The sequence below is a fragment of the Dipodomys spectabilis genome, unplaced genomic scaffold (genome assembly GCF_019054845.1).
Source record: "Dipodomys spectabilis isolate Male_0828 unplaced genomic scaffold, ASM1905484v1 ptg000019l, whole genome shotgun sequence".
Taxonomy (NCBI): domain Eukaryota; kingdom Metazoa; phylum Chordata; class Mammalia; order Rodentia; family Heteromyidae; genus Dipodomys; species Dipodomys spectabilis.
In genome coordinates this window covers 16720228-16735295 of record NW_024870696.1, presented here as the reverse complement: position 1 = coordinate 16735295, position 15068 = coordinate 16720228, and the positions used below count along the sequence as shown (strand labels likewise).

The 15068-nt window shown below is 43.1% G+C and overlaps 1 protein-coding gene across 1 annotated transcript in view; it reads left to right on the top strand.

Annotated features, from left to right (window-relative positions):
- The first annotated feature begins 1706 nt into the window (after window positions 1-1706).
- The window catches only part of Brinp2 (BMP/retinoic acid inducible neural specific 2), a 45387-nt gene continuing 32025 nt past the window's right edge, over window positions 1707-15068 (top strand). The window contains exon 1 of the mRNA XM_042674479.1: window positions 1707-2044. Coding sequence (XP_042530413.1) covers window positions 1776-2044 — 269 coding nt within the window. The 5' untranslated portion in view covers window positions 1707-1775. The remainder of the gene's footprint in view (window positions 2045-15068) is intronic.

Sequence of the window (15068 nt, the reverse complement as noted above, 5' to 3'; positions counted from 1 at the left end):
CTGAACATGGAGCCAAATCTAGGTTTACATTTCTGCCTCTGCCTTTGCCCAGCTCAGCTCCACTGAGTCCCAGTAAAAATGGAAACTCATAAGAACGCCCTATAAAAACAAACTCACTGTGAGTCTCTAAGCATCTGAGCATCACTCAGCACATTGTAGGAAGTCAGTGCCTATCAGCTGGAGGGGAGGGATTAGTCTGAATGTCCAGCCTCTCATCTTTTATCCTTCCATCCTTGTGAGCAAGGACTCTCAAAAGTATCCTCTACAAATGTTGCAGATTTCAATCTACTTTGGAGCCGAGAGTTCTAGGATTCGGACTCGGTTTCAGCCTCTGTGCAGTCCCTCCAGGGTTCTCTGGCTTTAAGGAAATCTTGTGGCTTAGTGAGCTAGAACCATCTTTGACTGCCCTGGGGGCCTTGGAAAAGGTGCGCGAATTGGTGTTGAAGCCCACTTTGCCCGCCGTTACGCGAGTCTGAAAGTGCCAGGGAATTAACACTCATCATCCTAGACAGCCTCTATCTGGGCTTTGGCAGCCATAGAAAATCCTCATGTGGTGAATTACAGGTACTGGGAGTTGGAAGTTATTCTGGCACATGCTAAAGTGGTGCTGGCAGGGGAGGGGACATGGGCAGGACTCCGAGAGTGTATGCTATAAAACAAGGACTGAAGAAAGGATTCCAATTCTGGGAAGTCCCAAAGTATTGAAGGATCCCATGCTCCTGCCCAGAGGTTAATAACAGTGACTAGTTGTCCTTAGACAAAGTGCAGGCACTGGAAATCAGAGGTCTGTGATGAGTCACAAGGCAGCCAGGAAATGCAAAGTCTCAAATCTTACTTCTTTCCTGGCAGCTTCCCTCCAACTCAGACAAAGCAGGGAAGAGACTCATTCATTTCTTCAAAAAGGGTGTCTGAGGGCTGACTTTATGCTCTCAGGAGCCAGGACAGAAAGATCCAAGAATGAGACACAGTACTGGCCTTGTAGTGCTTACCTGCTGAGGGATGAGGAGAGTCTGATCGCCTTGCAGGTACAGCTCTACTCTGAAGATGGCAATGTAGATGTCATTTTCCATTCTATCTTCATCCCTGCCTGACTTTTAACTTAAGAAGAGGTCTTAGATATTATTAATCAATTCTCTTTATTTCTAGAGGCTCCAGGGAAGTGATTTGCCCAAGTTTTCATCCCACTTCATAGCAACAATGGGACTGAGGTCCTTTTCTGTCCTATAATTCTCCATTTGAAAAAAATGAAGCTGTGGCTTGACTGCTATGGAGCTTCTAGAGACAGCAGTGAGTCTAGGAGGTGATCCTAGGAACATATCGAACATTTCCAAGAGACAAATACAGACAGCAGGGCTGGATGAAATCAAGGAAGGAAAGATGGAAGCAATGTAGCATGCGGATTGAGTTACACCACATTCCTTGAGTTCACAATCGGGTCTTTCCACTTCCTGTCCGGCACATAAGCAACTGCCCTAACCTCTCTAAGCCCTTTCCTTCTCATCTATCAAGTGATGACAACAGTGTTTCCCCCTGGCTTTGTTTGAAGAACTAAGTGAATTAAGTGCCTGGGACCACCTGGAGCTGCTAGGGTAAAGGATTCTTAGGTAGATGCCGCCTAAGTTGTGTTTGATGCTTATAGGAACGCCCAGGGTGTAAGGTCAACACACCTAAGTGACATCTCCTTTCCTACTTCTCTAGTTCCAGAGCCCTGGAAGAGCAGCACAGAGGGGGAGAGCGTGGCGAGAGAATGAAGAAACCAATCGCCTGGGAGAAGCATGAGGTGGCAGTGTGGCTCTCAGCTTAGAGGGCTTCGGCCGGCCGCCGCCCCATGGGCAGCCTTGCTTGCACTGGGCCTGCCCGGCTGGGTGCTGGCTGTCTCGGCCACAGTGGTGGCTGTGGTCCCTGAGCAGCATGCATCTTCGGCCGGCCAGCCCCCGCTGGACTGGCTGCTCACAGACCGAGGCCCCTTCCACCGTGCTCAGGAGTATGCAGACTTCATGGAGCGCTACCGCCAGGGTTTCACCACCAGGTACAGGATCTACAGGTGAGTGGAGATCACCTGGACCCCGCCCAGCCCTCCCTCTCCCCTACCAGCCCAGCTTCCCAAACAAACAAATAACTGGAGTGACACCAGGCAGGGAAAAGAAGTCTGCTTGCCATGCTGGTTATAAAAAAAAAAAAGAAAGAAAGAAAGAAGAAAACACACACAGCTGGAAAACCTGCTGATGTCTCCTGGGGGCTTAGCAAAAGGGTTTCTATTTATAGGTTGTGCTGCTTATAAATTGAGGACAAATCAGGCAGCATGGAGTCAGCATGTGGCCCAGGCTGCCTTAGGAGGTCAGAGTCAAATGCTGGGGCCGAGTTTTAACTAATGGGTTAGATACTTTTATGAGTGGTAATTACTTAGACATGCAAATGAAGGAAGGGCAGCTCCAGCTCCTGCCTTAGAGGACCTTCTTGACCTGCAGAGGCAGGGACAAACCTGTCCTTACCCTTGGAGACCTCACTCTCTCAGCCTGGCCAGCAGCACAGCTGGCCTTGGGTATGCCAAGAGAAGGGACCTTCTGGGTCCTTGAGGCCTGTATCTGGGAGCATCCGATTTGAAAGTCAAATGCAGCAGCCCTGCTTGGTCCATCTGATGCGGGATAAACTAAGTGTGTATTCCTGGCGGCTTCAAAAATAGAATGCTCTTCTTAGTCCCTACTTTGGGTGAGCCAGCAAGGCTCAGGGACCCCACAAGGGATCCAGAGAAGTTACACAATTTGACAAAGACAAAAAAAAAAAACCACACACACAGTAAATAACTGGTAGATCTAGGATTAGATCCCAAGTAGTCAGACTCCAAAGTCTCTGATTTCCTAAAATACAGTTAGGGATTTCCCCCCCCCCCCTTTCCTAGGAGTTTATTTTAATCTGCAGCAACTATATACCCTGTTTAGATTAGTATGAAGCCTCAAACATAAGGCTTTAGGAATATTTAGCACTGGAAGATTCCCAAATGGAAGAGTATAACCTTTTCTAAAGGCCATTCACCTGGTTCATTTAGATGCAGATAAAGGAGCAAGTTCAGAGAGTTAAGGGGCTGGTACTTTGTGAAGTGCAGAGGTATGGAGACATGGAATCTTGAGCTCAGGAGTAGTCTGCTCATTTTCCCTTTCAGGCCATTTCTCTCTCAGTGTGCTTAGCTCCTGCTGGGTCCTGGAAGAGATTACAGTTCACACTTCCTGCTTTGTTGCCTCTGGTCCTTTCATTCTCCTAAGACTACAGCTGAAATTCCCACAGTATCACTGAGAGAAAAGAACAATTCAGGCTGAAAGTGGCTCAGTTAACACCTGCTCAGGTATAAACAGATGAATACAGAGGTATGGAACAGAGGATCAACTCAACTTTGTGTAATATTTAAGATTCTAGTCATATTCTCCCACAAATATCCTATAGGGCAAATTTAGCGTGCTCTCTCTCTCTCTTTTTTTTTAATTCAAAGCAAGTCTTTTTTCATCCCACCAAAAAAGAAAAATAAATCAGAAACTCTTAGACTGTGTTTAAGCAAAAAATTCTTCCAGTCCAGTAAAATAAGATTTAATTCACCTTAGACTATTTGCTTTCTACCAAATCTCATAGAAACGTTGTTATCTTTAAAATAATTTTTGGGCAAAGGATGGACAAATGCAGTGGTGGTACTCACTGGATGCTATGTTGAAAATGTTCTATACAACTTATGGGTAGGGATGGAAAAACTGAGAGAGAATCCAAAAAGAGTTTACCTGACTTTACCTGTAATCACCTTTATAATAACAATAAAATTATTTTTTAAAAGTATATTGAAACTAAAGTTGTTTAAAATCCTAACGCCACTAGCCCCTTCGAAGGGCTACAGAAATGAGAAGAGACATACCACTCATATCTGTCCTCCCTCAGTAGATTTTTCTTTGCTCACCAAGCCCCAGTCCCAAATCTGGATAGTCTAGCAGCCAGTTAACGCCTAGGCAGCAGCTTGTAGCTAGCCCATGGGGAAAGTCTGTAATCACTTCTGCACCATCTACTGTTCTATCGGTTGGTAATGGTTTTCTGATCATTTAATGTGACAAGCTCTTAAACTGTGCCATTCTGTTTCTCTGGGGTCAGTTATTGCACATGAACCTGTACTTGGGGAAACAGTAACCAGTCATTCTGACAGGAATGCACTATTCTGATTTGTGATCCCTTGGAGGGGGCAGGGAATGGTCACACACCACTGCTGCATAATTATTCTGAGAGTTTTGCCTTTGGTGATTAAGTAAAATGGTGGTTTCATGGAGGCTTGGGGATTTCCCATTCTTATGGAGAATTTTTTCATAGCCTTTCTTTTTTTTTTTTTTAAAGTTAAATGCCTCTGGAAAATTCAGGACCTTGTTTCCACTGACTGAAGCAAGAAAACTAGTAAATATATATATTGAGTCATCTCCGAATTTCTTCCCAAAAGAGCGGAGGGAGAAAAAGATGACAGAGAATACTAGAAAAGTTTTTGGAGAAACATTAGGGTCTCAATATTAGGCTTTCAGTCATCATCCCTCCTTCTTCTTTACTGGGGTTTAAATATAGGGTTTTTGCTTACTAAGCTGGAGAGCTACCACTTGAGCCTTGTCTCTATCTTTACCACCTCACTTAAAAAAAAAACTTAAGTCATTTATTTGAATAGGGGATTGCATTCACTTCTAGGTAAGCCTGGAGTACACTATCATCATTTACATTTACCGCTTAGGTAGCATGACAGGTGCTTACTACCACACTCAGCTTGATTGGCTGGGATGGATCCTTGCAGATACTTTTATTGGTAAAGATGGAATCTCATCAACATTTGCCTAGGCTGATCTCAAACCATCATCCTCTCAATCTCCACCACCTGAGTTGCTAAGGGAGCCTCCTGTGAGCCACTGTGCCTGACTTCATTTCATTGTGAAAGAAACGTTGACTACGTAGAAATCAGCTGGTATCTGCATGTGCCTTCCACCATGTAAGAAGGGCTAGCTGTGACAGGAGAGAATGAGACTTTCCAGTGCTGCTGCAAGACTTGGTGAAGAAATTTCTTAAAACTCTCACACAACTGGAGAACAACCTTTCCTCCCTTCTAGCTGCAGAACAGATGATGCCAACTTCACAGCGAGGCGCTTTCAATAACCCCCAATCCCACCTATTCTTAATTGGGTGTCTGAGTGTGCTATCACTTCGAGGAGATGAGTAATCACTCCAGAATAGCTCCAGCCTCTCTAACCGTGGACCCCCACAGAGTGTTGCTTGCTCCATTACATATTTGTATTAAGGGTGAAAACTCCGAGTCAGGTGACTGTTCCTAGTCCTGGGGATGCAGCTTACTGGCCCTTACAATGTTGGGCAAATTATTTAATTCTCTCTTTCTTAATTTCCTTATTTGTAAAGTGGACACAAAACCATTGCCCCCTTAATGGTCTGATGTGAAAATCAAATGAGTTAATTGCTATGAGGCACTTAGAACAGTGCTCAGTAAGTAGTACCTATTATTGTTACATTGTCCTCAATAAATATTAGCCTATACAAGAACCATAACGTAATGGGCATTATCTTTGCCATAACATATGCCAAGGGCTTAGTAATCCACCACCTATATTAGGAAGGGGAAAAGTGTTTTCTGTTTACCTTTCAGAATCACATTAACCCTTACCACTCAATCTAGCTCTTTGGTGGAAGAGAATCCCAGCTAAAGAGTGAGTGAATTTTCTCTGGCCAAAGGTGCCACCAGAGGGAGCAAGATGGTATCCAGGGTACATTAGAGTTGCCCCCAGTGTAGCAAGTAGCAATTGTTTCTCCTGACAGTAAATGATTGAGCTGCAGTCCTTAGTCTTGTGGGCTGGTTCTTTGTGGGCTCCTGGTCCAAAGGAAGGAATGAATATACAGTTACAGGCTGGTGCTGGTAAGAGGAGACAATATACTCACCAGTTAAGCCCTCCTAAACAACAGGATGGGTTTGGGGGGTTATCACATCTAAAAGCTTTAATAATCCATTGCATAAACCTCTCAATGTGTTCTCCAGCTGTCAGACCACCATTTGAGCAATCAGCCCACGTCTCAGACACTGTCTTTTAACAGGGTAGTAATAAGAGCTAGAAGAGAAGAGAGTCTGACTCTAGTTCCATTTGTGACTCCTAAGTTTCCCCTCCACAGTCCCCACTGTAATAAAAGCTTAAGTGGCTAGCCTCTCAGGAGCATTACGGGAGATGGGACTATTGGGGTCTCAGACAGTGAAACAGAGTTGTTCAAGGTCAGAGAGGTAGCTAGTTACTGCCAGAAATAGCACTCAGGGCTCCTGACTTGAAGTCTCCTGCTCATTGCTCTTAGACCACGCCACTTCCCTATGACTGCTGAGTGCATCTTCATCATAACACACCACCTAATCAGGCCCTTAAATTGAGCCGATGCAAATGTAAATATGGTTTCTGGAAACACTCTAGCAGTAATGTTCCATTCTCTCCTTGCTACAAATCAAAGTAAGAAGCAGTCTGTTTTTTTTTTTTTTTAATTTCTTTTTGTATTAAGGTTTTAATAGAGAGATAATCATGGCATTGGAAAATATCCAAGCCACTACGATGAAACACTTAAAACTCGGAAAGAATAAATTAAAATTAAGAGACAGCATTAGGAATTATACAGAACAAGTGCATGTAATATGGTGGCTGAGTGGAAAGCAAAGCTAGATATAATTCCAAAATATTGAACTTAGTCATTATTACCTATGTTTCTACCTACATCTTTTTTATAAAGGAAGGATTTGGGGATGTATTACATGTCTTTTGAGGGGAAAAAATAGAAACTAAACAAAAAACATTAAATAATTGCCTTCACTGAAAAAAGAGGACCAAGTTTCTGGAAAAAACCTGGCAAATTTCTACAACGCAAATAGAACAAAGCTGAAAAACAAGACAATGTAGGATATACAAGGCTAGAATCAGATGGTATGGGGGTCAAGATAAAAGTTTCCAGCAGGCATTGAAACAATAATCCTGTGAGAAGACAGTGTATTTGAAATTTATCAGGATAGGGAAAAAAAAGTAAGATTTGGAGTTAACTTATGTGGAGAAAAGCTAGGAATAAGAAGACACAGGTATTTGTGTCACCCTCATGACTGGTATTGACTGCTAATTGGAGACCAGTAGCCTCAGAATCATCTAAGAACTTTTGCCACTAGCCTATGAAGAGAGTGTCTGAGAAGTGAGCTGATGGCTCAATCATGGTCTGGAAGTTTTAATACACACTGAGAGGTTAGTCAATGGAAATGTCAAGTTTTTGAGTGTGATATCCAAGAACACATTTGAGGAGGAGGAGGAGGAGGGGAAGAGGAGGAGGAGGAGGAGGAAGACCCATCCCACACCTCTATAGGTGTGATGACACCTATTAAAGGTGTCATCATGGGAAGGCCACCTCCTCCACAATCCATCTGTGGTCTTGACTGTACTTAGACAGTATGTTACAAATGGAAGAGAATTGTAGTCATGGGAGGTTACACGTAGGATTTATTAGTGCCACGGCCTGTGAACATGTAAGAATAGTTGTTGCAGCTGGGAGAAAAGTTTAGAGGTGGAAAAGGCTGCAGCGCCTAGAAGCAGCCCGTGGGTGCCTCCTGGGAATGGGGAAGTGAGGAGCCAGAGAGCAGCTGTGGAAGCAATCACCGGAGGAGCTCTGGAGCTGATTTATCATCCAGACCACGTCTTGCCAACTAACAAATACTGATTTAGATAAACAGCGAACCCTAGGAGAGACACCATCTCCAATTAAGAGATCACAATCCACATAAATAAATGGCAACCAAAGACAACTACGGGCTGCTTAGGTAAATCCCAGTGATTGCTGAGACGTTCATTTTAGCTCCGGAGATAGAGGTGGCATTATCATGCAGCTGCAAGGCTTTGAGAGGGAAGGCCTCGTTTTCCTGTGGATGCTTGGGTGAGGAAGGAGGTTAGCTCTTCTGGAAGAAGGATCTGGCCGATCTCTGAAACTCTCCTGGGATTATATTTTGGCTTTACTGGAGTTGGTTAGAGCAGAAGGTGAAAAAGGAAGGTATATGAATCAGTAGTATTGTGATAGAAATTAGTCAACATATAAGGCTACTTGGTGATCACGAGGCTGCATCTCTGATCACAGGTATTCTTTCTGTTCACAGGTATGAGGTAGGTCAGGGCTAGAAAAAAGATAGCTAAAGTTGCTTTAATCAGAAGTCTCGTTCTGCTTAACTGTATAGCCCCCCTCTGGCAGGTAAATATTGATGTGGATTATAGACCCAGCAAAAGGCATTTTTAGTCCTTCATCAAAGAATTTTCTTCCAGAAGTCTCAGCAAATCCTCATCCTTGTATGGAGAATCTCATCTCCATCTCTGGCGTGGAAACACACCACAAATAGCAGACCTATATGAAGTCCCAGTTATGCAAGACACGCAAAGAAATAGCACTGAATGAAAAAAAAGGATTCAGCTCCTGGAAACAGTAGAGAGAGCATAGAAACAACAGCAGTTCCAGAGTGACATTTGTGCTATATTCCTTCATTCAGTCAATGTTTTGTTTTTGTTTTATTTGCATTGGTTATTTTCAAGGTAAGGTCTCATTTTATGTTCAGGTTGGCTTGGACTATGATTTTCTTACTTGTGCTTCCCTTTGCAGTTGGGATGATAGGTGCTTGTCAACACACCAGACATTTTGCTTCCCTCCTGGCTTGAGATGATAGGCCCAGCTATGGGTTCAAGTGAAGCCTCAGGAACTTAATGCTCAGGCTGACCTCAAACTGCAATCCTCCCAATCTCTGCTTCCTGAGTAACTAGGATTGCAGATGTGAGCAATTGATCTTATGGAACTTACAGATAAATTCATTTGGACAAAGTGCTCGATTCCTCTACATAGAAATGTCAAGGGGAAAGTCTGGAATGAAATGTCAGGCATAGGCAACTGTGGGGGAAAACTAGGGCTCTTCATGTGGAGCTGGTGAGATGGGTGGTGTTGCAGAATGAGGTGCAGAAAATGGGGCACAGGCTCTAAGTTAGGACCTGAGCAGCCAGTGCTACTTGTCCAATATGACTGTCAAGAAGTACATCTCTCTCCTTTCCCTGTTTGTATTTTGTTTCTCTCAAATGCTCAAAATGTCCCTCAGGCACTGATTTCTTCCAGGGTGCAGTTTTAAAAAAAAATTCCATGGAGGAGCATGCCATTTTTCAGCATTACAGAGAAATTAAATAAAGCTAAAATAATTGTGTGTCTGCAGAAGGCAGGACCAAAGCAAATGCGTTCTGTTCTTCCTTCGCAGAAATGGAGTACATGCTCACCAGGTGAGAAAGTAGTGGTCAGTATTATAGGGTTCTATAAGGCTAGTGATTTAAATGAAACTTCAGCATTGTGCTTGAAAATTAAATTAAACACCATTTTAATACCTCATGCATTTGCTCCCGTAAGTTTTATGGATGTTCTCCTTTGTGAAAAGCATTATTCTGGGAACTCTAGCTAGATACAAAAAAAAAAAATAGAGAAAATACAGCCCTACTAGTTTCTGGTAGATAGGTAGCTAGTTTTGGTGATAGCACTAGAAACACCTTAGGCCATAGCATCTATGTTCTCAATGACTGGTAGATTCAGTCCATAGGTTTTTGGTCAGAAGTCTTAGGATGCCATTCCCAAGTTCCCCCAGTACACGACAACTCTAACCCCCAAATTTCCCACATCTTTTGGGGACTATACCCAAGTTTGCTATCTTGGCTTGAGATAAGATTGCAAAGATGCTTTGTAAAGAGAAATGAAAATGATATCATGCAACAAGTGAAAGGTAGGCCCAGAGTGGCCACGTGAACAGGGCAATACCAATTTTGTTTTCAGATGAGCTTTAGCAAAGAGATCTTGAGTCTATCAGGCAGAGCAAAGGAGGTTTAATTTTCACTTTGAGAAATAATTCATTTTATTCATGAATGAACTGCTGCTCAGAGATACACGTATGTGAAAAGGAGTGAGGAACAGTGTCTGGAAACTGTCACCCCAGCCTAAGGCAGACAGGGCCTCAGGTTGGGCATGTGCTGCTGCTGCAGCAGCTCCTCCTCCTCCTCCTCCTCCTCCTCCTGCTCCTCCTCCTCTTTCTCCCCCCCTCCTCCTCCCCCTACCCCTTCTCCTCCTCGTTCTTCTTCTTGAGGAGCAATTTATCTGTGTCAGAGGCTCTCGGTTACTTTTTAAATTTTTTTTTAAAATTCAGCTTCTGTTACATTTTTCCCACTTCAGAATTTCTCACATCTCACACAAGAAAATTATTTCCCTATGTGGAGCTTAGAACAATGAGCGGTACAGGATGGCGGCGTTCTTCATCCAGGGCATATCTGTGTGCTGGCATCTATTTGTGCTAGCACTTCACAAGTAATGGGGCATGGCCCGGGCCCCAGAGAATCCAGCCAGGATGGAAGATCCAGGCAGGGAGAAACTGTAGGCTGAGTCCATCATGCAGTGAGAGCAGTTTGATCCTCATGCCAATCACTCAGGGCCTCTTCCAGGATGAGAAGCAGGTGCATCTGCTCCCACGGTGCACAAGACAATCGGTTTGGACTGCAGTCTGAGCTAGGAACTCCGATCTTACTCTTTTCCCCACTGTCTCCTACTTAGAAATAACTGGATCTGACTGTCCATCTAACTGATTGGCCCAATCCTAAGTGAAGTGAACTGGAGAAGACCTCGTTGGAGGTTCAAGGAAGTTCTGCCTCATGGATGACCTGTGAGGAAGAGGAAGTAGCTAGAAGGTTCATTTACTTGAGACTATGCATGTCCCAAAGACAAGAACTCGTTATGAGCAGGAATCATAGTGCATAAACTCTATGCAGTTTTGAAGCATTGATGGAAACACTAGGCTCTCTCTAACCTCCCTGATTTTTCCATGGGAAGAAAAGAGGAAGGGAGGGAAGGGCAAGAAAACTGATAGGGGTGTGTGTGTGTGTGTGTGTCTGTGTGTGTGTGTGTGTGTGTGTGTGTGTGTGTGTAAGTTCTAGGCTTGAACTTAGGGCTTGGGCACTGTCCCTGAGCTTGTTAGCTCGAGGCTGATGCTTTACCGCGTGAGCCATAGCTCCACTTCAGCTTTTTGGGTAGTTAATTGGAGATAAGAGGTTCACGGATTTTCCTGGCCAGGTTGGCTTCAAACCTTGACCCTTAGATCTCAGCCCTCCTGAGCAGCTTGGATTAGAGGCATGAGCTAGCAGTGCCCAGCTAAAACGGATAGTTCTGAGAAGGAAAATGGAGTTGGCCCAATATCTATTTAACTTAGGGAAATAATGCAAGGAGTTTTCTCAATGCTAATATTAATGACATTGATCAATCATAACAGCTAATATGTATGGAACACTAATCATAGATTCTTCCTTTTACAAAGTGATTATGTACATGAATTAAAATTATTCTAACAAGGACCCTATGGTGTGCACTATTTGTATCCTCATAATATGAAGACACTACCAGGAGGAGGGAGGTAGCAATTACCCTATAACAGGGGGTCTGATGATTAAAAGCTTATTATTTAACCAAATATACTGTATATGTCTGTGATAATAAATGTTCTGAGAGAAATGATGACCCCCGTTGCTCCTCTTCTAGCATCCCAGTAGATCTCTGAGATGCAGGAGTTGGGCCTCAGAGGGGCAGGTAGGTGGCTCATCCCCGTAAGGACTATGGAGTCCTCTTTTCCAGCAGAATCCCCCATGTGCCCCCAGCTCTGGGGAGCCCTGCATGGGAGGAAGCCACAGATGTATCTTCCTGAAACACTGCACCTCTGCGAGTGGGGTGTGTGTTGGCTTTGCATTTCCTGTGTGTTTCTACAAGGATGTAGTGTGAATCGAATTTCTGTAAATCGAATCTTCTACTGGAGGGACCCCCTTAGTGCCATTTCCAAAGATGCAGTATCTTATTTCTTGCCTGGAAATGGCTTATAAAAATTCAGTGTTAAGTAAATCTCTAGCCCCTGCCTTTAGGAGCAGGGAGGTACTGATTTAAAAAACATACATGTCCACTTGGATATGTCATAGATTTCAAGGAATATCTTCATAAAGCCAGAGGAAACATGCAGTGCTGCAAATAACTTGTTTATTGGCTGACTATGAAGGTGGTTTTGTTTTTAACAGGGACAAGATTGGTGTGTGCTCCTGGACAGTACTACTTGCCATCACATCCACAGTACATGGTATAGTCAGATGAGGGAATGAAAAACAAAACTACATCCCAACCTACACATTGTGACTTCTGAGTCCGTGTTAGGAGGTGTTGGTATAGCTGTGGGGAAAAAGCACGACTCTATTCCACAGGACATGAAGATGCAACTCTTTCCCAAGCCCAGAAAAGTGCTTCAAAACCCCTCCCCCCTCCCCACACACATCTCCTGTAAACCAACTGTGGATGTCTACAAAGTCTCACGCCATGGGCAGGAGGCTCTGAGGAGGGTAAAGTGAAACTGCCACACACTAGTGCTGCTCCCAGTGCTTCATTTCAATCCCCAGTGCCTGGGAGAACTCTCATTTTCCTTGTGTGTCAGGAGAGCCTGGCCTCACCTGGGGACAAGCTAGTGATGGAGAAGGGACAGGAAGAAAGGCTCTCAGGGGATCGACTTCTCCTGGTTCTACAGAGGCACATAAACACACACTGATCCCTCGACATGGCTACATCGTTGGTTTACTAGTAACAGAGATAAACTTTAGCATCAGAAGCCAGCTTCTTGCTCTCTAGTTCTGGGTATATTTTATCCTGTGAGTCTTAGAAAGAAAACAGGAAAAAAATCCTTTATATTGGCTTGGATTGTTGAAAAGTGGGACTAGACAGAAGAAAATTACTCCAGGCTGAATACCTATATATCTGTATACCTCTATACCTATATCTTTATCACCTTCTATCAGCACAAGATAGAACTATATATATTGTTGTGCCTATAAATCATAGCTAGGCAAGAAGATGAAAGCTGAGAATAATAAGATTTATTAGCCTAAGATGGGAGACAAAAACCCACCAGTGCAGCAAATAAGAATCGGGAATGCCCAAATCTGTGAATTAGAACGAAGCTTCAGAATCACCTGTTTCTCCATGAATGACACACTTAAACTAATTTCCGTTGAACAGACCAAAACACTGTAAAGACCTTCCTGAAACTGCATCAGCCTGCTTTCCCATAACTTGACTTATGAGTCCTGACTCAACTTTCTCTTCTGCAGAACAAGTCTAAACGCCTCTTCTTCACAGCAGATCTCTAGATATTTGAAATAAGTTATTATTCTTTCTGATTCTTAGACTCGTTAGCTCTCTGTAAATCCCTCTTCCCAGGGGTTCTTCTCTCTCTTGCTCCTCCTGTAGAATATTCTCTCATAAGCTGCCCTTGTTTCTTTTTCTCCAACTCTCCCCTTTTTATCTTTCTTCATAAAGAAAGTACATGAAATTTATTTTGACACACGGTTCTCTTCTTAAGCCAATTCTGATTTCCAGGGACCTTACTTGCTTGTTCACTTTTCAGAGTACTCAAGAATTTTGAGGACTTTGGATCAATATTTGGTTCTCCATTTTAGAGTCTCTTAGATCAGACTTTTCCCTCTTCACAGACTTCTTTGGCTTTGTACATTCCTTGTGATTCTTTAAGGTGAGCCATGGCGGTTCTAGGTCATAGACATACCTCAGGAAATGGGGGGTGACTGCCCTCTGAAATCATGCCAGCAGAGCTTGAAGAAAAGTTAGAAATGTGTGCTGGAGATGAGTTGAAAAAAATGAAGGTTTTTTCTGTGGTTTTATTTTTCATTCAAGTTAAGTGTCTTAAACATATTCTGGCTATTTATTGGCATCCAACTTCTATTTGGTTTGATTATGAATGATTATCATTAGGGACTGCGATAAAATCTTGGCCAGAAAGGAACATACCCTTCTTCCTACTGCATGTCTTGTATATTCTTTGCCGTGCCTTCTTGCATGACCCACCCTCTTGCTTCTGTACATGGTGTCTCCTCTCCATCACAGATCTCCATCTAAATTGTGTGGGTCCACAATTTCCTTTCCTGCCTCTTCTCTTATCCTGGGTACATCATTCATCACTTGTACTTTTTTCCCCCACTTGATTAGAGCCCTGTCTTGATCCATCTGATCCAAAGGATAAAACTCAAAACCAATTTTCTTAACATAAAAGTCATTTTCAAATTCACCTCTGCACTCTTTCAACAAATAATCAATGAATGCCTGTACTGACCGGAAGCTACTGATCACACCTCACCACTCTTTCCTGTTTTCCCTTGGTTCCAGCACCATTGCATCTCCAGATTAGCTCAGTTGCAAGAGGTTCCTTCCATGCCATGTCTTTTCATATCCCAGTTGCTCTTCCTGAGAAACTCATCCCCCTCTGCCAGTTGAGCTCCAACTTACCTTCCAAACCATTTGAATAGCATCTTCCTAAAAGTTCTTCCTTGGCTTCTCCAAGGAAGTTAGTTATTTCGATTTCATTATTCTCTTCAAATTTCTGCTTATTTGCACTTACTTTTGTGCAACCCAGATGCCCCTCAGTAGATGAATGGATCAAGAAAATGTGATATATGTATGTGTGTATACACACACACACACACACACACACACACACACACAATGGAATTCTATGCCTCCATCAGAAAGAATGACATCATCCCATTTTTAGGAAATGGAAAGAATTGGAAAAAATTATCTTAAGTGAAGTAGTCCAGGCACAAAGAAACATAGGTCCCATGGTTTCCCTATTTGCAATAACTAGTATATGTCTGGAACAAGCAGAAAAGGTAAAAATCTATGTTGTACATATGACCAGGTAAGATGATGTTAAGTGAAATGAATCCCAAGATAGCGACACAAGTGTTTTTTTTCTTTCTTGCTCTTGTTTCTAATGTATTTATAATGTACTATTTTTTCTCTGTTTTCTCCTTACTTGGCTCTGGGTTTCTTTTGGCAAAGAATACACCTTGTTTTACCTTCCTGTCTCCAATACCATGTCTGCTGCATAGAAGGATTAATTAGAGGACAAAGTTATTCAGTAAGGCCAGGCCCTGGAGGCTTAGTCCTGTAAT